The sequence below is a fragment of the Vidua macroura genome, chromosome 5 (assembly GCF_024509145.1).
Source record: "Vidua macroura isolate BioBank_ID:100142 chromosome 5, ASM2450914v1, whole genome shotgun sequence".
NCBI lineage: Eukaryota > Metazoa > Chordata > Aves > Passeriformes > Viduidae > Vidua > Vidua macroura.
Window position 1 is genome coordinate 23,527,481 of NC_071575.1, and position 22,377 is coordinate 23,549,857.

Below are 22,377 nucleotides of genomic sequence, written 5' to 3' on the forward strand. Positions count from 1 at the left end.
CAAAATGCATCCATTCTAACCCCCCAAGAGTTATGGGGCTATGGTGTTACAGGCTATGGCTGTGCGGGCATTTGCATAGCTGGAGCACAAGGTCTCAGAGTTTAATTTGCAGAGTTGTCCACGGACAAGAACAAACGAGGGTGACTGATAAGCAAGCGGCTGTGCTGATTGCCAGAAGCGTCCCCGGGCACACCTGAGGAGAGCGCAGCAAAGGCTCGCCTACAGCTGCAGGTGCCCAAGCCCCAGGAGCTCAGGCTGCAGAGGCTGATCTTCCCCTGGTTTCTATCACACCCACGCACCCTCGCAGCCTCTCTCAGCTGAAGGGGCACCCAGGGCCGCTGCTGCATGCCTCCTCCCCCCACCCTGCGCTCCGGGAGCGGAGCTGCGGGAGGCCGGCACGGCCGCCCTCCATCGGCGCCCTCCGTCCCGCGGCCCGCCGAGCTAATGGCGGCAGGAAGCCTCCCCCCACCGGCCCTCCCCGTGACTCGCTTCCTCCGGCCGACGGGAACTGGGCGGAGTGAGCGGCCCCGGCCCCGCCAGCGGAGCCGTCCAGCCGTGCCCGGTGCTAGGAGAGCGCCGCGGCCGCCCCCGCGGGGACGGACGGACAGACAGACAGACAGACAGACAGAGGGAGGGAGGGACGCTGCCGAGCCCCGCCGCCGGGGCGTGCCAGCGCCGCGCTCCCCGCTCCTGCCAGGGCTCCGTCGCTTCGCAGCACCAACATGCCCGCCGTCGACAAGCTCCTCCTGGAAGAGGCTCTGCAGGACAGCCCGCAGGTAGCGGCCGCTGCCGAGACAGCCCGTCCGTCCGTCGGTGTGACGCACCTGAGCGCTCGGTGCCGGCGGGCAGCCCGCGGTCTGGCCGGGCCGGGGAGGGCTGACAGCGGGCGAGGGCCGGGGAGCAGCGTCCCGTGGCGGGGAGAGGGGTGCCGGGGCCGGTGCGGGGGGACAGCGCGGCGGGCGGGGAAGTGGTCGGGTCGGGCTCGGCTGTCGGAGCTGTCGGGGAGCGGGGATGCGCTGAGCGGACGGCAGCCGTGCGGCCGCGGGGGAGGCCTGGTGTCCCGCGGGGCGTTCGCGGGGAAAAGCAGGCAGAGTCTGCTCCTCGCGTCCCCCGGGCCGAGGGACTCGCCCAGCGCGGGGGGCACTGCGCCCGTTCTCCTCACCGCCCGCAGTGAAACTGCTGTGGCTGTTTCCTCGCACCGTCCCGTCTGGGACTGCGCTCGGTGGCTGTAAGGGTTGCCCTGAACAGCCGAGGTGTGTCGGGGAAGGACAGGTGGGCAGGGCTCGGTGCGCTGGCTTCCCCCAAAGGGAAAACGACACCTGTGCGCGGTGAGTCACCTGGCCCCGGTGACAAAATGGGCTGGAGGAGTGTCACCGCCAGCGTGTCTACTCCTCAAGGGCCGCAGTTGCCATACAGGAGCTCTCATGAGGATAAGTGGGGCGGCTCCCACCGAAGATGACCTCCTTCTGAAGGGCTGTGAGGAAGCAGGCGGTCGCTGCCCTTCCCTTCCCGAGTGCAGGCAGGGGAGGATGCTCCTCCCTTCGCCCCAGTGCAGCAGCCCGTGCCCCGCCGCCGGGAGCCGCCGAGTCCCGCAGCTGCACAGGGAACCCCGGCACTGTGGAAGGCCCACAGAGAAGAACATGTCATGTCTTGATGTGTTCAGGGGCTGGCTGAGCGGAAGAGGGAAGTAACAGGAAGGGGAAAGAATGGAAATTCCACTGAGGGATGCGGAAGGTGCGCTTGGGAGCAAAGCGTGGTGCAGAGCGAGATACAAAAGTAGCCGGTGAAACAGGGAAAAAGCAAATGAGGGCAGGGTGGGTCAGTATGGGTGCAGTTCCCAGGTAACCCTGTGTTGTAATCCTAACGTGTCTGCTGATGGATCAGGAGCAGAAATGAATAGGTAAGCTGTAGAGCAGATTGCTGCAAGGTGTTACAGTGTCTGTCATGAGACATTTTGAAGGAAAGATTGGAAGTGCACCTGTCAGGACTTAATGAGCCTTGGGTCTTATCTTAATTGCCTCATTTTTCCTGTTTTTCTGTAATTTCATGAAATCCCATTCTAGTAAGAAGTATTTCCATCATCTCTTTGATGTGGCGTATTTGTAATTATCCTTGGGAATTTTAAACACTGGGCTGGAAGAAGTATTGAGTAATGTGATGTTACACCAAAGTCAGCCTTGCTTGGAGCACAGGCTTGGACTAGGTGACCTGCAGAGTTCCTTACCAACCTGAGCTTTTCTGTGTTCCACAGTTTACCAGAATGTACCAAATTCATTATGGGTAGTTAGTAACATTTTTAATGTTAACCGACCCACTGTGTCCTAAAGCTGAAGAAATTGACATGAAGGAGAAGTGAGCTAATTTACCTCTTCAGTCAACATTTCCCTCAGTGATTAAAAATGTAATCCTGTCTGAAAGCATTTGAACAAGGCACTGAACTGAATTTGGAGGTCATCATCTTTCCTATGTCCTGGAATGAAGGCTGTCTCAACATCTCCTTTTGCCATCACTGGAATACCAGGCAATGCATAAACCTGAGTATTGACAGGATGTTTTACCCTGATTTGGTCATTGCTTTTACTTCAAGCTCTACAGCTTTCAGAGGGAGGGACATTGTTTAATTTTTATAATGGCCCAGTGTTGCTAAAATATACTGTTTTTATGCAAGGAAGCAGGACTGGGTTTTTTTCAGTCTTTTATATTTTTATTACTTTTATCACTGGGGAGAGCTTTAGATTCACAAAATCAAGGTAAAAAGTTAGTCTCTGTTCCACAGAAATAAGCAGCATAGCATCTTATAGGACCAGTTATTTCTGCAAGAAGGAACCTGATTCTTTCCTGCTCTGTGCAGTCACAGGAGTGCAAAGGGTAGTGAAATGAAGATATAACCTCACTTTGTATAATCTGTGGGAAGTATGTGATTTACATGCAAGACTGAGGAGAACTAGGCCAAAGTTATTTCTTAATCAGGTTTCTGGAACTTCATTTATCTCTCCCCATCAGTACATTACCTTTGTCTTGATTTGTCTCCAGACACTGGCTGAAAGAGGCCATAAGAAGTGTCTTAATTTTGACATGTTTGGCTACAAAATAGAGAAAAATTTTTGTCAGCAGTCATGCTAAAATCAAGGGAAGTACTTACATGAAACTAGAAAAATTTTTCCTATCCTTCCAGAAGCTGAGATAATGTTGTGAATAATGGGGCCTCCTAAATCTCAGCTTAATATTTGGATTACTGGTTTATTTCAGCAGAATTAGCTGCTATTCCAAAATTTGTCAAAACAGCAACAAAGAAAATACATACATGCTGGTATTTTGTTACAGTGATTTCATATGGTATTCTTAAATGTAGAAGTTTCCAAGATTAACTTCCAAACTGTCTGAATCATTTATTGTTTTTATTATTTTGAACAATGTACTAATAACAGAGGCCAAAACTTTCAGAAGTTGGTTCCCGGAGCTCTTCTACCTCAAACCATATTTAGACAAATGAAAAATCTGAGTCTGCAAAAATTTACTAAAATCTACAAATGCAGCTGACATTCCTGTATTTGGGAACCTTTTCCAGCAGGCAGAAGTGTGTGATTTGTAGCCTACTTCAGGCAATTCTTTATAATCTTTGAGTTTTGGCTTGAGATTAGGCTTGATAAGCATTGTGTCAAGTTTTATAATGTTTGCTTTCCCCAGATTTTTTTTAAACCATCTTTGTACCCTGTACTTTTCATGTGCCATTGTAGCACAAAACAGGTGCCATTGTAACACAAATTGAGTACTGTATAGATACAAAATAGTTTGTTGACATTATTTTGCTTTACATCGTTGAAGATAAAACATTTGAAACTAGAAATTTTTGAAAATCAATATGTTTGCAGTTACTGAAATAATATGTTAATATGGAAAATTCCCAAAATCACTGTCCTTACAGGGAAGTTCTGTACAAAGGTGCTTTAAACATTTGGGTTCCTGGTATCAATTTCATTGACTTGGACTTCTCTCCATTCTCTGGTTTTTATGTTGACTTTATTTGAAAACAATATTCCCTTACGTGCTAGGATCTCAAACTAGCTTCCCAAACTGCCAGCATCTCCCAGGTGGGAGGTGTTGTAGCAGCTCAAGTGAACTGTTGAGAGCTTTTAAAGCTACTCAGAGGAAGAAGGTTCTGAAGAGAACCCAAAGACTGATTCCCAGGTCATGTATTCTAACCACTGAGCAGCAGTAGTTTCTGGCTTGGCTACTTCTCAGCAGAAGTGAAATGATAGTTAATCATAGGCCAGGATTCTTGAAGGATGCTGGTGTTGAGTTTTCCAGGGCCAAGAAAGTCTGGGCAGAGAGTTTTGCAGAGAAGAAAAAATGCCTTGGAAAATGCGCGTGCCTTCTGTTAAAACAGTGGAGTATCTTAAACCTTTGAAAATAAATTCCCCAAATTTCAACCTGGATACTTCAGGTACATTAGAGATTCCTGTAAGAGCAGGACTTATACATAAAGGACTTGCTCTTTTACAGGACTGACATGTCTATGAACATACTGGAGTTTATGTATGCCCCTCATGTAAGCAGATGAAGCTCATTAATGTCATATGGGTTAGCTGTACAGATGGAGAGACATTTCCAGTTAGCCTCAAATAGACTGGATTTATCAAAGCTAAGTGTGGATCATGAGTTTGTTAAAGGGACAATCTTTCCTCTTTAATTATTGTAAAGATCTAGCAAATTCTGGAGCCCAGCATTATTCTGAAATATCTTTTCTTTCCCATCTTGAGAGCTGTGTCAGCAACATAATTCTTTATTCCTGATGATTCCACCTGAACAAACCAGGGGAATTTGTGTCTTTAAGATAACGCAAGTTCTTCCTTCCCCTTCCTGCTTGCTGACAAGGATGAGTTAGCAGAGTGAAGAAAGTACAGGGTATCTCTGAGTGGGTGTGTGCCTCTTGGAGATGAACACTCAGTTGTTTGGTCCAGTGACATCAGCTCGCTTTGGCCGTGGCCCCTTAAGAGTTGCTCGAGACAGTGGGGAGTGAATAACAGAGTGTAAATTATCTCAGTGGAAAGGGTGCTTTCAATGCAGTCTGACACTGGAGAAGTAAAGTGAGCAAGCAGTGGTGTTTGACTCCCAGTCCTTAACATGGTTTGAATTACTGTCATAAGCAGGAAGATACTCAGGTTTTTTTACATTCCTAATTATGTTGGAAGGACTATCTATTAGTAGGAGCAAGAGCCTGGGACTTGGGATGTTGCTGTAGTATTTTAATAGTTTGCCTCTTTGTGCCTCAGTTTACTTATCCATAATAAAAGAACCTATTTCCACATGTTTAGAGATTCTGAATAAACAGAATTGTGCAAGTCAAGGGCATATTATTTCTGATTGTTTTTTACTTTTTACTTTTTTGACTCTTTTTAATATTTCCACTCAAGACTGAAAACTTTGGTTTTTTTTTCTTTTATTGAAGACTCGTTCTTTGCTCAGCGTCTTTGAAGAAGATGCAGGAACCCTTACAGAATACACAAACCAGTTGCTTCAGGCAATGCAACGAGTCTATGGTGCTCAGGTAATTTTTCATTTGTATTTCTTTTGTTCAATGTGGAGTAGAAGATAAATTGCTATTATGATGCTGTTATTTACATTAGAATTGCTAAGTATATGTACCTTCTGTGGTTTAAGAGGAGTTGTGGGTATTTTTCATCTGATAGCTCAACCTCTTCCTGCCTTGATGCTCAGAAAAGTAGTATTCATTAAAAAAAAAAAAAGTTATTTACTTTGTCTCCAAACAATTAATCAAGATAAAACTGTACTGTGTCCTTACCTTGTGGTACATTGAGAGGCCAGCCTTGACAAAATTGCTTGCCAAAATGTAGACACAATTCCCAGGTCTGCACACTGACTTTAGGCACCTAACTTTGATGCTGTGACTCACCTCATGGAGGGAACTGCCCGTGTCCATTGATTACAGAGCAGAGGTGCACTTTGGGTCATACTAAAGTCAAGTGTCTACAGTAGATGTGAAAAAAACAAGTAGGAGCAGAAAAAATAACATTTTCTAGAATGTTTACATGACCTAGATGACTAAATCCCTTTGAAAGTAAAACCTGTAAGAGAAATTATATCCAGTGCTTTGGAAAATGTAAATCTGAGTGATTTTCAGTGAAGCTGATTCCCATGTGCATAAAATTAGGTGTTTCAAAATGCCATATCTGGGTCTTTAAAGACATACACAATGTCTCATGGAAGTTTTGCAAGTATTTATGAAGTTTAAATTCCTGAGTTCACTAGAAACAACTTTTCTGTTCTTAAACCAGTAAATCAGAGTACACTGAGAGATTAAGAGCTCAGGGGTATTTTGAATTTCCCTGAGGAGTGCCTGATCCCTGCATTATTAGAAATCAGCTCAGCTATAAGTCTTGCTATAAGCAAGTACATGTACATTTGGTGGGATTGCTCTTTGGGTGACTGATAGTTTGTCATGGAAGAACCATTTGCCCAGGATCTGGCTGCCTCCACCTGGAAGATCCAGATTTGGAGAGCTTCAGAGTCTTCACGATGTTGTGCAAATGTAGAGCAGCCAGAGGCTTGCAGCACAGCTTAGGTACATAGGAAATGATGCAGGGCATGGCCAAAGGCTCAAGAGGTGACAGGAAATGTGACTGAAAGTCAGGGATAGGCATTTTGGTAGAGTCACTGTGCTTTAAGAGTAATGAAGAGTGTGTGGTAGGAATCTGACAGCAAAGACTTGGTAGGATTGAAATGGACGAAGAAGGGAATCAGGAGATAAATCTGATTTTTAATGTCCAGCTTGAAGGCTGCATGTCCCTTTCTGCTGCTGATGGCATTTTAGGAAGTGGTTGCTCTATGAGATTCAAGAAAAAAAAAATGCTTTTTCTGCTTTTCTTTGCCTCTTCCTTTTCATCTTGGTTTTTAGCCTTCTCCATTTCTGTTTCACCACAATTACATTTCCTTTTTCTTGTCATTGTCTCAGTATATTTACCCATCAATATTTTGCAGTACTACTGAGTATACTTCATTTTCCAGCACTTTTTCACCACTTCTTTCTTGAACACTGCTTTAGTTTGAAGTAAATATGCCGTCACTTGTGAATATTGGATATGTTCTTTGAAATAGGTCTGTAGAGTTTGATGCAGTTTTGAGATGTATAAATAGAAGGGTAATGCTGAATTGCCTACCAAACATAAAGTTAGTTATGGACAGTTAAGAAAAACGTGTGTGGTATTTCTTGGCTGCCTAATCTCAACTTGGGAGAAAAAGCACTTTTGTTGATGTGTAATCACACATCAACACTCAATAGCAGCATATTAGGAGGTGTTACCAACCCTGTAAAAGCTGAGAGTATTGAGAAGCCACTTTCTGATTTTGCCTTTTTATTTTCCCGACTTAAATTTTGTCTCTGCAAAGTCAAATTTTCTCTTTGCAAAGTCATTGTCATCTCCTGCTCTGATTTCTGTATCTGTAAGATAAGAATTACAGTTACTGACCTACTTTAAAGCAATGGCCATAAAATGACTGGGATTACAGTTAAGGCAGTCAGAAAAAGCATCAGTGGGTTGTACCAGTGGTTGTACCAGTACTGATAATTGATACTGATAAACTGATAATAAACCAGTTCTGGTTGACCAGTACTGTACCAGTACTGAAAATTCAGGGTTTATGCCCCCTCAAAACACAACAGTTTAAAAAAATGTTAATTTTGCTTTCTTCTATAGTTTTTTCTGAACTTTAAGATTTCCCAGATGTCTTAACCATGTTTTCGAGATTATTTTGTGCTAGCTTACTGGAAGTTTGGTGATGAAAACTCAAATTTTTATGTAATTCAAACCACAGTGGCTTGTGATAGAATAACAGTAGTTGAAGGGATTCAGTGCAAAGTCTCAGGGGAGTAGCAATTAGTACCAACTGCATGCTGGTAATTAACTGTGAGGATAAATGCATATAGCTGTCTATAGCTGTGTCAAAACACTGCTCTGTGTGGAGAGCCACACTAAATTTGTAAAGTGACAGCTCAAACTGCTTTAAGCACTTGGATCAGTGCATTTGAAAGGAGTGTGAAAAAAAAATACTTGCCCATATTTTTTAAAAAACATTTAGCAAAATAGAAATCCTTTAAGACATCTTTTCAGATTTAGATGTATTCAAGCAGGACTTTAAAAAGAGTGTAAGGAGGGATGTGCAGCATGCTGTGCAGCAGTGGCTCTGCTGCCTGGGCTGCAGCTGGGTGACGCATGGATAGCAGATTGCCTTGGCTGCAAGGCCCTCAGTGCTTTACAAGCCTCTGATTGCCCTGCAGGATGAGGACATTGCTGTCACCTCCCTGTGCACCCACACCAGATGGGATCAGGTGGTGACTCTTCTGCACATGGAGCTCTTTAGTGCAAGAGAGGCTGTGATGCTACAAGGCAGATGCAGTGTGTGATGCCCTGATTAAGGAGAAGTCACAGGACCCAAAAGTGGCACTAGAGGAGTGAGGTTGTCCTAATGCCCTGATTAAGGAGAAGTCACAGAATCCAAAAGTAGCACTGGAGGAGTGAGGTTTGGTTGATCTGGCAAACCAGTGTGATTAAATGCAGTGAAGCACAGTGAAGCATTTTCTATATTCATCAAATAAACCACACCTGTGTGAGTACATATTATACTCCCTGCTGTAGATCTCCCAGCTGTGCTGCAGTACCCTGAAATAGTTACCACATTAGTGGTCTTTTACAGGAAATCTTCCTTACAGAGTTTATTCCCCTAGTGCTTCCTTCTTGCATGCAAACCCTGATGTTGCATCTGGCGTTACTGCTGATTTCTGTGACTGTTGTGTTTGTCAGTCTGGATGTTTTATTACCTGAGCAATATTATAATGCAGCAGCAAGCAAGGATGTTAGAAAATTTAATTTACTTAATTTACAATGCTGAGGTTCTTGCAATGGTGTAAGAGCAAAGTGTGCCCAGTTTACCTTCCTGACCACTGTCAAAATAAATTGTTTTCAGAGCTCTACTATGATTTCCAGTTCTCCATCATGCGTTAGAAATGGCTGAGCTGGGAATCTTCACTTGAAGCAAAAGTTTTCCTGGGAAACTTAGGAGACTCTTGTGTCTCTACTGACTATTAGAAGGGATAAACAGTTGAGCAGGTGAGAGGAGAATAAGATGCACTATTTTGTCATTGTATAGAGATTCCATCTCATGAGTTCTGACAAACCTGTCTAGATACAGAGGCAGTGATGTCAGAAGAGGAGTAAAAAGAAACACATGTTGTCTTTATCAGTATATCTGGAGAAGGAACAGCATGGGAATTGTGAAGCATGATCTTGTTCAGCATCTCTGTGTCTGTGAGCAGTTGTCTTGTGATTCCTGAGGCACACAGGCAAAGCAGCAGCAACCTCTGTGTCTCACTGCCTTTTTATGCCGAGACTCTTAGAGGAACTTTTGACAATTATGGAATAGTCTTGGTTTATTCGTACCACAGTACCTGGGGGTCAGGAGAGCTTGAATCTGTCAAGCTATTTTAGGTAGTGCTTCATAAGCATTACTTCTCTCTGCAAATTCATGATTCCTCATGTCTGCATTTTCCAACAGTGCTGCTTGTTTAATTTTCCTGTGTATTGCCTTCAGGAGGCTGTAACTCAGTAGCTGGGTGTCAGGCTCTTTAGGCTATGCATGTACTTTCATATTTTTATGTTGCATAGCTAACCCCAAGTGCTGAGAGTTCTTGTTTATTTAGCAAGTAAGCACTGATACAGCTTTTTTTTAAATTGCTTTCTTTTCACATCTAAGGGAACAATTGTGTTGCATTTTCAAATTATAAGACCTTTTTGTTTCCTAAAATGTTTTCCTAAAAGTTCCTCAACTAAAAATTGTTAGCATTTTATAAACTTTTAGTTCAACATAGAGAAGCTTCAACAGATTATTAGAATGGGACAAACATTTGCAATAAATTACAGTTGACTTTCACTGTAAATTTCACTGACTTCTGTGAAATACTGTGTGTATTATTATTCCATACTCGTAAGTTTGCATCATACCTCTTACCTTCCTGAGGCATATTCACCATATGTTGCTGACAGAGATAAGCAAAAGATTACCACATGAGAACTAATGTGTTTACAAAGGCATGGGAGTTGGGTTTAGTGCTGCCTATAAAGTCAGAGTTGTCACCATGCCTGGAAGCAGGTTAACATTGTGCTAAGGAGGATCTGGGGATCTGAGGCAGTACAAATGTATGGATACCCTGCTGACAGTAACTGTTTTGACAGAAGAGGTTTTTTTCTGTACTGAGCTAACCATCCTATTGTAGCTGCTTCTGGTGTTTCTCAGCAGAGCTTTGACTGGTGGCTTCTATTCCTTGGAGCTATTGGATGATCCTTTGCTGAGCTATTCCCATTTGTTAGGATGGGATGCCATGCTGTGAGTCAGCACCGGGGCAAGCCATATGTTAGCCTGATCTTGTAAAGTGCTGTGCAGCCTGAGCACCCTGCTGAGGCTTAGCTTCTGCAACCCTGGGTTCACGTTTCCAAGCCATTTAATATGCAAACCTAAGCCTGTAGGACTGTGCCATTTACTAGATTGCTGGATAATTCTGTTTTGTAGGAAGATAAGCATATGTAAATGGAGCTGCATAAAACTCTTGTATCAAGACCCAGTTCCTTCTGTGCTGTGCCTGATTGTGAAAGTAAATGTGTTGCCTAGTTCTGAAGGGGTGGACAGGCTGCAACTACCTCCCAGGTCTTCCACTTCAACCACATACCTGGGTCTTTTTTCTCTTTGATGAGGCATTAAGTTTTCCCAGATGTAAGCCAAAATTTATTATGTGTCATTCTGCACATACAGAGTGCATGGATAAATACCTTTACCAGTGTCTTGCTTGTTTATATGAAGCAGCTTTTGGCAGTTCTGTGTCATAGTTACTTGTAGTTTTAAAAATGCCAACTGTAGCTGGAGTAGGAAAGTTGCTTTGCAGAGAGCTTCATTATATTGGGATTGGAACTGGGTGTGCTGGAGTAGTTCTGTGTCTTTAGATGTTAATTTATAGCTCGACTTAATCCTTTACATGCCCTCAAATCTGTAGTCTGTTAGACAACTGTCTACAGAAATATCTTTGGATTTCAGCAGATTAGTCCTCAGAGTTTATTTTGGAAAAATACAGACATCCTAAAAATGGATGGACTGTCTCACTGGGAAAATGTAAATGGCACAGATATTTTATTACAGAGGTTATAGAAAAATCAGTCTTTTCTGATGATATGGACAGCTTACTGAATAAATGTGATAATTAAGAAGGTGGAATTAACCACATATCTTTACCCTGGGCACTGGCTCAGAAAGTAAGACAGACTTTTTTTTTTTTTCCCCACTGACTTGTTTGAAGGCTCGGTCAGGTATTGAAGTAAATTGAAAATTACCCAATATTTTTTAAACTAGCTGTTTTTAATTTCTGGTAGATTAATGCTAGAATCAAGACCCACTTCCATTGCCTTAGCCATTTGAACTGGACTTACAAAAATCTGTTCCTAGGGTTATCATGCAAGCCAGGGTTAGAGAAAAGGGGAAAAAAGTCAGCACATCTTTAATCACTACTGATTTAATTATACTTATTTACATATGTTTTTTTCTTCCTTCTGGTACACTTTTTTTACATTAATGCTGCAGAGATGTCTTCCCCATTAGGTAAAATCATCTAGTGCAAATGAATGTATTTGCAAGGCCCATTACTGGTTAAGTTTGCCTTTATTTAGAAGGCTTCAATTTCTTTTCAGGATTTTTTTTGAGTTTTTGCTTGATATATCATCTCATTGATAGCTGTCCCACTCCATAAATGCCTGATGAATTCTGAAATGTCAAGATAATGTGGAAGAGATGTAGTTTTCCTTTTGCTGTGGTGTATTGCATTGCAGTCACTTCAGGACAAAGGAAATCAGTGTTGATGTGTCCATGGGAAAATGCCTTGGAAATAGATTAAAACCTGTTAAAATAATTTGCCTGGATTTAGTAGATCTGTCAACTGAAGCAACGCAAATAACTTCTGAGTCTTGGAACTGAATGGCAGCAGGGCAGGGGGAGGGGAAAAGGCTGTTTAGGAAGAAATGGGAGGAGGATTAAACCACACTTTCCCAGATTAGTGTGCTTAGCAATACAGTATTACCACTAGGTCAGCAGAGCACTTTGCTTGTTTCCTGTTCCTTATGCAATGGAGTATGTTTCAGCTTGCCAGCTTAACTTGATTTGTTTACAGTTTTTGGGTGTGTATCTGTTTAGTTTTGATTTTTGTTTGTTTTTTTTTTTTTTCCCCAAATGATACAATGAATGGTTTTGTACCTCTAATGGGAAGAAGTCTGGCAGGTGTTAGGAGGGAGGATGAAGGACCCAGGATTAATTTATCCACGTGGGTAGAGATTAACAAGTTTGTGGTGTTCTGACACAAAGAACTGAGACAATAAATGAAAAATGTCACCAGCTGGCAGCAGTGGGTTGTGAGTGAACTGTTGTCCCCAAATCAGCCTGAAATCCCAAAGTAAGTTTTATGTCAGGCATACCTCTCAATTTATTCTGTATCTGGAGTAGTAGGCTATGAATGTCTGCTTAGGGTCTGTAATTAACTGTTGTCACCTGGTTGTGTATTTATAAGATGTTGTTCATTTACACCCCTTTGAGATCCTCATGGTTTCCGTATTCTCCCATTATCCTGTCACATACTGGAGACCACTTCTGGGGAGTGGTGATCCCTGGAAGATGCTTATTCCACCTACCTCTTTACACTGCCCATCTTCAAACTGCCCCACACAGATGAGTAGTGATGCCCTTTGATTATTAAGTGAGGAAATGAGGGTTGAGTCTAAAAACCAAACTGGTAGAAGCTTTGTGGATGGCGAACAGAAAAGGACAGGGTGTCTTTGGCCAGGGTTTTTTTGCGGTTGGGGATTTTGTTTGTTTGTTTGTTTTTATCAGCCCATAATTCTGAAGCTTCTTTTAGTGTTAGCAGATTTAAACCAGAAGCAGGTATTTTCCAGATTCAGAGCAGAGCACAAAACTGCAGACTTGGCAGGAATAAGTAAATGGAAGCAAACGGGGAAAAGAGGCATGTTTCTGATACTTGGTTTATTTCAAAAGATTTCTCTCACCCTGATCCAGCTGTACAGCTTACAGGTGGCATCACAGTCACTGTGTGAGGACTTAGAGCTGGGTAAGAACTGCAAGAAAACTGTTTTTGAGATTGCATTTATGAAAAAGATGCCAGGTCTGAGAACCTCTGCTTCTTTTTGTAATCTTAATTTCCTCCCACATGGGTACAAACAAACCCTTGTAATGTCTTCTGTATACTTGCAGGGTGTCCTGTCCTCCCTGTCATAAACTCACTGTTTGCTAGCTCCCACTTTGATGGTGGCAAAGTCTCTCTGGTGTTCTTACTGCTTGGGGCAGATAATTAAAGCTCATTCCTATCCATGCCTGAGCCCTTAACAGAGTTTGTTTTTTATTATAAGGCAGAACATCCTTTTCCGTCCTCTAGCTTGGGAAATACTTAAATACCAAGTGTTTGTGTAAAGCTTTTTCATTAAAAACTATGTAATCTGCATAACCAACCTGCAAATATTACAGGAATCATTGGCATTATTGTTGTGTGAAAGTGTAGTGCTTATTACTAATTGGGCTGGGACAAGAAACAGGACTAATCCGTCACTATGAGGTGAGAATAGTCATGGGGTGTGCATGCTGTACCATCTCCTCCTGCCTGGGAGTGTTATCACTGTGGTGTTTTAAGATGGTCAAAATTACCTCGTTCAGCTTTTCCTGTCCTGTGTTCACATACAGCAGCTGGTACCTAGGCCGTGGCTGGTTTGGTTTGGCTTTGTTGGCTTTTCCCCTGAGCACTTGAGCACACACTAACACTGGTTGAATGTTGGACCCTGCTGCCCTATGAACCCCCGTTCCTGCTGTGCCCAGGCAGAGCAGGAGCAGCAGGCTGTAATGCAGTATGTCACAGGTGGCAGCAGGCCAGAGCAAAGGGTTTTTCAGTGTCTCTGGCCCAGATAGTTCACTGTGCTGGGCTCTGCTTGCTCAGGATGACAAGGGACAATAAGAGAGAAGACAAGCTCTGTCCCAGTTTTAATGGTTTTCTGTATCAGCCCTCAGGGTTCTGTTAAAGCAGTTCAGAGATCTGCTTCTAGTTTTACAAACTCTCTGTGGCCTTATATATTTGGAGACAGGAATAGTTTGTTATGGTTTAAAATTAAATTTAATGTTACTAGTTCTCTGCATTTCTGAGGACGAGAAGGATCTGATAGGGGTTAAGACAGATGTCAGTTACACCCTTCCCTTTTTTCTTTCATTATTGTTGTGAGTCCTTGTTAACAAATCAGGGACAGAGCATTTGATATGCTAGTGTTAGGAATACATTGATTAAAGATTGACATATCCAAGTGCTTGTCTGGTTTTTCCAGCTGTCAAGTAAAATTATATACCTTCCCTACAAATCTTACCTGGTGTAAGCACATCTTAAGTGTGTGTGTATTTTCAGGAGAAGAGAGATGTGCTGGTTTGTGCTCCTGTAGCCACTTAAAGTGCTGTAATTACATTGGTACATTGTAAGCATTCCTGAGCATGAATGCATTATGGAGGTACATCTTCTAGTTCACTTTATTGATGTAGGTTTTGGGGGGGAGATGATTAACCAGTATGAAACATTCTTATGCTGGTATGGCAACCTACGTATTCGAGGTTGTTCTAGTTTTGTTATATTCTTGTGATGGGGGGAAACCCAAGGCTAAAACCAAACCCCCAAATCTTATCTCTATTCAAAGTAGTTAAACTGTAGCTGTGAAGTATGTACCTCTTACTGCTGCTTCTCTGTTGTCATGGTTTAAGCCTAGCTGGAAGTTCTGCCAGCCCCACTTGTGGGGCTTGCTCAACCCAATTCTGTTCCTCTCACCCCAGTCGAATGGGGAGAAGAATCAAAGTAAAACTTGTATTTTGAGATAAAAGAAGTTTAATAATTGAAAATAAAGTAAAATACAATAATAATGGTAAATTATAATAATGGTAATGAAAAAAAATATGCACATTGTAGTTGTTCAACACCAACTAACTGATGGCAGAGCTCCCTTCCTGAACCCAGACTGGCCTCCCTTTAGGGTACTTGCCCCAGTTTATTTACTGGGCATGATGTTTCATGGTGTGGAATATCCTTTTGGGTCATCTGTCCCAGCTGTGCTCCCTCCCAGTTTCTTTTGTGTGACCTCTCACTGGCTGAGCTGAGACAAGGAAAAAAATCCTTTACTTAGGATAAACACAACTTCACAAAAATTCAAAACATCAGTGTGTTTTCAGCACCATTCTTACTCTGAATCCAAAACAAAGCACTGTAACAGCTGCTGAGAAGAAATTAACTCTATCCTAACTGAAAGCAGGACATTGGTATTTTGAGACTAGCTGTTTGCACACGGCTGAATGTTTGTGTAAAGTTGGGTTGTAAGTAGGTTCAGGTTCAGTCAAGAGGCTGGTAACAAAACAGTGGTAAAAGCAACACTGGGGACTTTTCATTATTTCTATTAACATGTCATTTTTGTTTGTAGAATGAAATGTGTCTTGCCACACAACAGCTTTCGAAGCAGCTCCTTGCCTATGAAAAGCAGGTACGTTCAGCTTTGACATGACTTTCATTTCTTTTCTGCCTCAACACTTGTGAAGAACTCTGTAAACTGTTTTCTGGAAGTGCTTAGGGCATTTGCTTTACTTGGTTTCATGTGAAGGCAGTTAAGAATTTCCCCAGGATGTTCAAGGGAGTTGGGTCATTTCTGAGTATCTTAAAATAAGAAAATAACCAGATTAAAAAAAAAACAAAACAAAAAGGTACAAAATCTGAGTTAATAAATTTATGAAGATACAAGTCAGTTTGTTCCAGTTCTATGACTTTAAAATGAGTATAATAAGAATTAAGTGTTGTCCAGAATCCATTCATTTATCACAAGAAGAGCAGGGTAAAAGAATATATATTAATGAGTTTATACATTTATTTTTATCTGTTTATACATTTATTTTTATCATTTGTTGCATTTTGTAGAAATATTCATTAGATTTGTAGTAAAACATACGTTGTATTTTATATGTATCTTTATTGATTTATGGACCAAATGTGTGTTTCTATTTCCAGCATTTTGCCTTAGGTAAAGGAGATGAAGAAGTGATATCCACCCTCCATTATTTTTCAAAAGTTGTGGATGAGGTAATTTGAATTGCTAATACTCTCTTTTTACAATACAGAATATTAGTGTTTTTTCTTTGGGTCTCTCCTTATGATTCAGAGCCTTCCCACTGAAGGCTAGATTGTGCCTGAGTTTTAGATTAATTTAATTCTGGATAAAGAAGTTTGATACCACCCTTCCATAATGGTTAGAGCTGTTTCTGTGGCTTCATCCCATATTCTATACTCAGAGCAAGGTTGAATTTCCTAAGGGAACTTAAAGAGAGACTAAAACAGGATGTGTCATCCTTTTATATAATTCCCTATTAAAATGTCACATTTTTAAGCTTTAAACACTGCAGTTTGAGCCAAAACTTGCCAGGTATGGATGCAGGGCAGCTGTGAATTGGTCAAGTTGCAGTTTAGTTGCTGTGAGATCATTCAGAATCCAGAGATGTCTGGGGAAGGCTGCAGTACTGTGTGGTGAAGACAGTGAATCTGTGTGCAGTGAATACCCCCATGCCCTGGACGTTTCTGCAATGTACTGGGAGTGTTTGTAAATGCTTTTGTTAGACCTACCCCTATAACATTTCGATATGGCCTTGGTATCTAAGTCCTTGCTTAGGTTTCATTTGTCAAATCACTGTCTCTGCTATGAGCAGTGCTGTGCCATCAGAAAAGTCTGTTCTTTTTGGCCTACTTCCAACTTTGATTAAGAAGGCAAAAGGCTGTACTGCTGTTAGGGAGAGGAGAGAGGGTTGTGGGACAAAAAGTAAGTAAAAAATTTTAGAGCCCATGGATAACACTAAGGATGTAGTGAGAGGAATCCCAAAGGGGTTTTTTTAGGCTTTTCTTGCTGCAGGTGTGTTCTCGGGATACTAGAAAGGAGCATTTGTTATCACAAGTCATGTAATTGCTTATGTGAACTCCAAATAGATCAAAACAAGAACTTTCTCCTTCCCAGGTTCAAGAGAATGGTGCCATTTGGGGACAGAAAGCTGAAAGCCTCTGCTCAGTTCTCAGTCACATTTTCCCTCACAAGAACTTGCTTGATTCCTTGGCCTCCTTCTCTGTGTGTTAACTTCCCCTTGTGCCTGTTTCAGTTGTCTGTTCTATCAGTATTGAATTTATTGTCTCGTGGGAAATCCTCAATTTATCCTTACCTGCATGAGGCTGCCTGGAGGTATCCAGGACACTGTCAGCAAACTGGCAGGATGTCACCTCCACATGTGGCACCCTCCTGATGCTCCAGCTGTCCTACCTGCTCCCATCTCACATTCTTAGCAGGCCACTGTTGACATGAGAGCCTTGCCTGCCTTCATTCTAAATGGTGCCACACAGGAGCTTTAAAACAGCTGTATGCTGAAGTTTAGAAACACAAAAACAGGGAGTGGGGAACTGCTATGATGGTAAAATATTTGAATGGGACCTTTTGTTGCAGTTGCCACGTGTTCTGATTGTGTCCTGGTTAGCCCTTGTTCAAGGAAAGACACTTCCTTGTGTCTTCCACTGTGGTGGTGGGACTCTAACTCCATGGCATTAAGAGTTAACAAAAACAGGTTAATAAAGGATAATTACCGTTTAAATCCTATTGAGTTAAGCATTAGAATTAATGGTCAAGTGAACTGCCCTAATCTGTTATGTGGGAACTGAGAAGTTCTTGGATCCTTAGGAAGTACCAGGCAGGAATGAAGCATTTAGGGAGACATCCCCATCTGTCTCAGATACCTTGAGAAGTATATTTCAAGCATTGAAATACATTATATCCACTGGACACAAATGGCTGGTGTGTTTGGATGTTCTCTGTGGTCTGGGTTTTTTTATTTACATTGTGTCTTAGAACAATTCTCTGTTTCAGCTCAATATTCTTCATTCTGAACTGGCAAAACAGCTTGCAGATACAATGGTTCTCCCAATAATACAATTTCGAGAAAAAGATCTCACAGGTAAATTTTATTCTAAGCTTCAATTTTCCTTATATGCTCCTTGTTTATTTCATCATAAACTGAGATGTAATGCCATGTATTAATTTGTTCTTCAATGATTCACAGAAAAGTTTGTGGGTTTTTTTTCTGCTACAGAATTTCATTGACAGGTGCATGCTCTTACTCAGACAAAACCAGTTCAAGTTCACCACATAACATTTTATGCACCATATGGTGCAAGTTTAAAAATATACAGCTTTGTTCTTTGTTGGGTCACTGTGCTTTTATACCAGTGTAATTTCACTGATGTCACTGAAGTTAAAATTGCCAGAAGGAAAATTTAGCAGTGAATTGGGCTTGCAAACAGTTTATTCCACTTCAGGACTTTGGGGCTGTTTAACAAACACAAGCAAGAATGTTGTTTTAACTAAAGAGTATATTCCCTCCTTTTTAAGGAATCAGTCCTCTTTAAATACTTGCCATGCAAAGGTAGTTCCATGCAAGTTACCTGATTTCATGAATTTGGGATTTCATTACTTAAACAGCAAGGCAGTAACAAAAACATTTGATGCAATTACAAAAGAAAAAAGCTCATATTCAAGGTCAAGGACAGTCTTACCTACTTATGCAACAGAAATGAGAGTTTTTGCAGCAGCATTTCTTTCTTCCTTCCTCTTCCTTTTCCTTTTCCTTTTCCTTTTCCTTTTCCTTTTCCTTTTCCTTTTCCTTTTCCTTTTCCTTTTCCTTTTCCTTTTCCTTTTCCTTTTCCTTTTCCTTTTCATTTTTTTCCTTTTCCTTTTCCTTTTCCTTTTCCTTTTCCTTTTCCTTTTCCTTTTCCTTTTCCTTTTCCTTTTCCTTTTCCTTTTCCTTTTCCTTTTCCTTTTCCTTTTCCTTTCCTTTCCTTTTTTTTTAAACCCACTGCTCATTTCAGTTGTCACAGTCCCACTTATGTTCTTCTTATAGACATCATTTTGATGTGAGACAAAATGACTACAGCAAAATAGCGGCTGGTTTAACTTCCTCATAGGATCTGATTGGAAATTGTGAGGACATGCAGGTGTCTATGCTAACAATACGTTGTTTATCATATACTGTCAAATATAAAGCAGAATTTGGATGGTAAGATGTTGATGATATAAACACTTCCTCACCTCTTTCATGTGGCCCAGAGATAGTAATTCTTTTTCCATATTTATGGATCTTTCCCTCTTGTTCATTAAAAAAGATACGAAAATGCATATGAAGCCTGCAACCAAAGCTTCAACTGCTGCATGACAAAAAACGAAAATTTCTTCAACTTCCTTGGATGTCAATGTTTTTTGTTTTTTTTTTAATTCTATCCATCATTTTTTCTGATGCACTCTGTAGAACAGCATTTTTAGTAGAGACCTAGCCACGCTGGAATTTCATAGAGGGATTAAACAAGGAAGCAAGGAAGAATAACTGTGTTACTGTTTTTACTTTTGATCCTGTTACATCTACACATTGAATATTGAAGAAACCTCTAAATACAAGTCAGTTACAAGTGGAAAAATCTTCTGTCTTTCTGCATCTGACTCATAATGAAGCATTCTGGGGAAAAAAAGGTGGAGTGAAACTGATTAATGAGTGGGATGTTAAAAATAATCAGAGACCATGATGACATCCTGCAATTTCCCCTTGGTATTTTCACAGTTGCATAATGTCTGTTCATGTAAATGTGCTTTCTTTGTAGCTTTTTGAGAGAGTTTTTGCCAGCATATGTTGGTGGGGGCACTAAGAGTAGCTTGTGCCCAACACTTGTGAAGTTACATTGCCTGTTTAGTCTGTCTTCTCCCTACCTGTATCAGAATCTCATGGCCAGTGTTTGTAATGCAAGCATCATACCCAGCAGTCAGGTGTGTTAGATAAGGATTTCTTTTCACAGAGCAGCTTAGCAAATGTGTTCCACAGTGCGGGAGGTTCATGTACAGGAAAAAGACTTTAGTTCGTACGTCTGTGGGTCTTAAATTTCTCGGTATCACATAAGCACTGTCAGGTTGTTCAGAACGGCTGATCTTGTATGATAGTGGTGGGCCTTTTGTCAGAACAAACATACTGAAATGGTGCTTCTTTGGAGAAATGACACGGGCAGATAAGGCATCTTTCTCAGAGTGACAGCTTGCTCAATAAAATAAACTCACTCCACCCTTAATTAGCTATCCACCTTTTCATTTCTCTAGCAGCTGATCTGGTTTAGCATTTTCAAGATAAGCACAGTGTATACATCTCTGCTGTGGAAGGGCTGGAGTGAGTTGGGCAGTAAATATGCCTTAAATGGTCTCAGTTGAACAAAGTGTTAACAACTGGTTTTACTTTGAATATTTGATTTCTCTTTTCCAGAAGTAAGCACACTGAAGGATCTCTTTGGCCTTGCTAGCAATGGTATGTGTCCCTTTTTTGTTTCTATTCATATGCAGCTGTTAGAGCAAAGAAGACATGTGTAATCTGTGCACATACACATCACATTTCTTAAAAAAAAATAATATTCCTTGTCTACAGAACATGACGTGTCCATGGCAAAGTATAGCAGGTTACCGAAAAGGAAAGAAAATGAAAAGGTAAAAAATGTGAAAGGGAAAATAGAATGTTTTCATCAGCCATTCTGTCTGCGTCCTTGTTCATTGTGAACTTTGGAGAGTTCATTGCTTAAATTCACAATAGCTCAAGAATACTTGTGATTTCTTTTCTAAGCAGACACAAAGCTTTTAAACATCAACTCAGCACTTACACCTGTTTTCTCCAAGTTAGGCAAGTGATGAAATATTGTGCTCAACTAGAGCCCTTCAGATCCATGGAAGCTTTTCAGATAGAGGCAATCCAAGTGACTATAAATAGCTTTGTATAGGCCTAGTGTTGTACAGCTGAGGTGGTGATGCAGTATCACTGAGCACAATTAATTGTGAGCTGCTATGAAGCCTTGTGTCTGCTGTTCCTAAAGCACTGCATTTCTTCGCATGTACCTTCCTGTGCAATTACTCTGTATGGCCTGTCATTCCACTTAACAATGCACATAACTCTCTTTGGTGGGATTGCTCTACATTCCTCCTTCTTTGCCCACTGGACTGAAAATACATCCCTTTGTCAAAAAGTATATGGCTGGCCTTGTCCTGAGAGTGAATCTGTTCTACAGGATGGTTCTTGAAAGGAAATGCCTTACAGAGCACAATGTGATATAGCATACTGTGAATTATTCACCTCTGTGTTCTGCGCTTGCAGACTTGTTTTGTGATCTCAGCTGCAAATAAATTTCTTGCACAGAGATCTGATCCAGATTTTTAGTGGTAGTAGTTACATAGTTTGTAGTCACAGGGGCTCCCCAAATGCTTAAGGATCATGACAGAGAAGGGCTTGAAGTACTTGCTTTGGATTTTCGATTTGCTTTGTTTGTTTCTCATCCTTCATTTTAACCTGGAGAAGTTCTGTAATGAGAGTGATTTAAAAATAACTTGAAGATGATCAGTAAATACATCCATATACACAGTAACACTCTGTCAACCTCTCTATCATTTTTTGATCAGCTTAAGGCAGAAGTGGCAAAAGAAGTGGCAAATGCAAGAAGAAAGCAGCACCTTTCATCCTTGCAATATTACTGTGCCCTGAATGCTCTGCAGTACAGGAAGAGAGTGGCTATGATGGAACCTATGCTAGGATATACACGAGGACAGGTATTGACAGTAAAGTGTCTGTATCACTTAGACATGTTCCTGGGAAAGGTAAAACCTTGTGGTTCTGGATTTATTTTGAGACCTGACAAGTTACAGTGAGGGTGGGGGAGAAACAATTTGCATTCAGCTTGCCTAGATTCTAACAACAGATTTTGTTTGTGGCAGATAGTTGAATGTTTAGAGATTCAGGAAAGACACTAATGAAAAGAAAATCCAATGCACTTATATGCAAAATCAGCCTAGGGTTAGTTTTTTCACAGCTGAGCTAAATGCAGTAGCATTTACTTCCACTGTTTACTCAGCCTGCACAAACTCTCTATGTAGCAGTTCCCTTCCTGGCACATAATGTTCAGCATACTGATGAGGAGTGTGCACGATGAGGAACAGAGCATGCTCTGGAGAGCTGGAAGGACAGAACAGTAGAGAGGATTGAGCATAAGGCTGGAAAATCCTTTTTCTAATTTTTATTCTAACAGCAATTTGATAGAACATTCTCAAGTCTGGTAGTCTGACCCTCCAGGATATCAGGAGGATCAACAAACCAGTATTATCACAGCACTTGATTCTCACTATCACCCATTTTAAGGGTCTTTGATTTTGA

General features: G+C 41.4%; 1 protein-coding gene across 1 annotated transcript in view; it reads left to right on the forward strand.

Moving 5' to 3' along the window:
* The first annotated feature begins 531 nt into the window (after positions 1–531).
* APPL2 (adaptor protein, phosphotyrosine interacting with PH domain and leucine zipper 2) overlaps positions 532–22,377 on the forward strand; it is a 33,854-nt gene continuing 12,008 nt past the window's right edge. The window contains exons 1-8 of the mRNA XM_053977291.1: positions 532–776; positions 5,450–5,548; positions 15,558–15,617; positions 16,136–16,207; positions 18,024–18,111; positions 20,452–20,493; positions 20,611–20,669; positions 21,630–21,776. Of these exons, the coding sequence (XP_053833266.1) occupies positions 723–776; positions 5,450–5,548; positions 15,558–15,617; positions 16,136–16,207; positions 18,024–18,111; positions 20,452–20,493; positions 20,611–20,669; positions 21,630–21,776 (621 nt within the window). The 5' untranslated portion in view covers positions 532–722. The remainder of the gene's footprint in view (positions 777–5,449; positions 5,549–15,557; positions 15,618–16,135; positions 16,208–18,023; positions 18,112–20,451; positions 20,494–20,610; positions 20,670–21,629; positions 21,777–22,377) is intronic.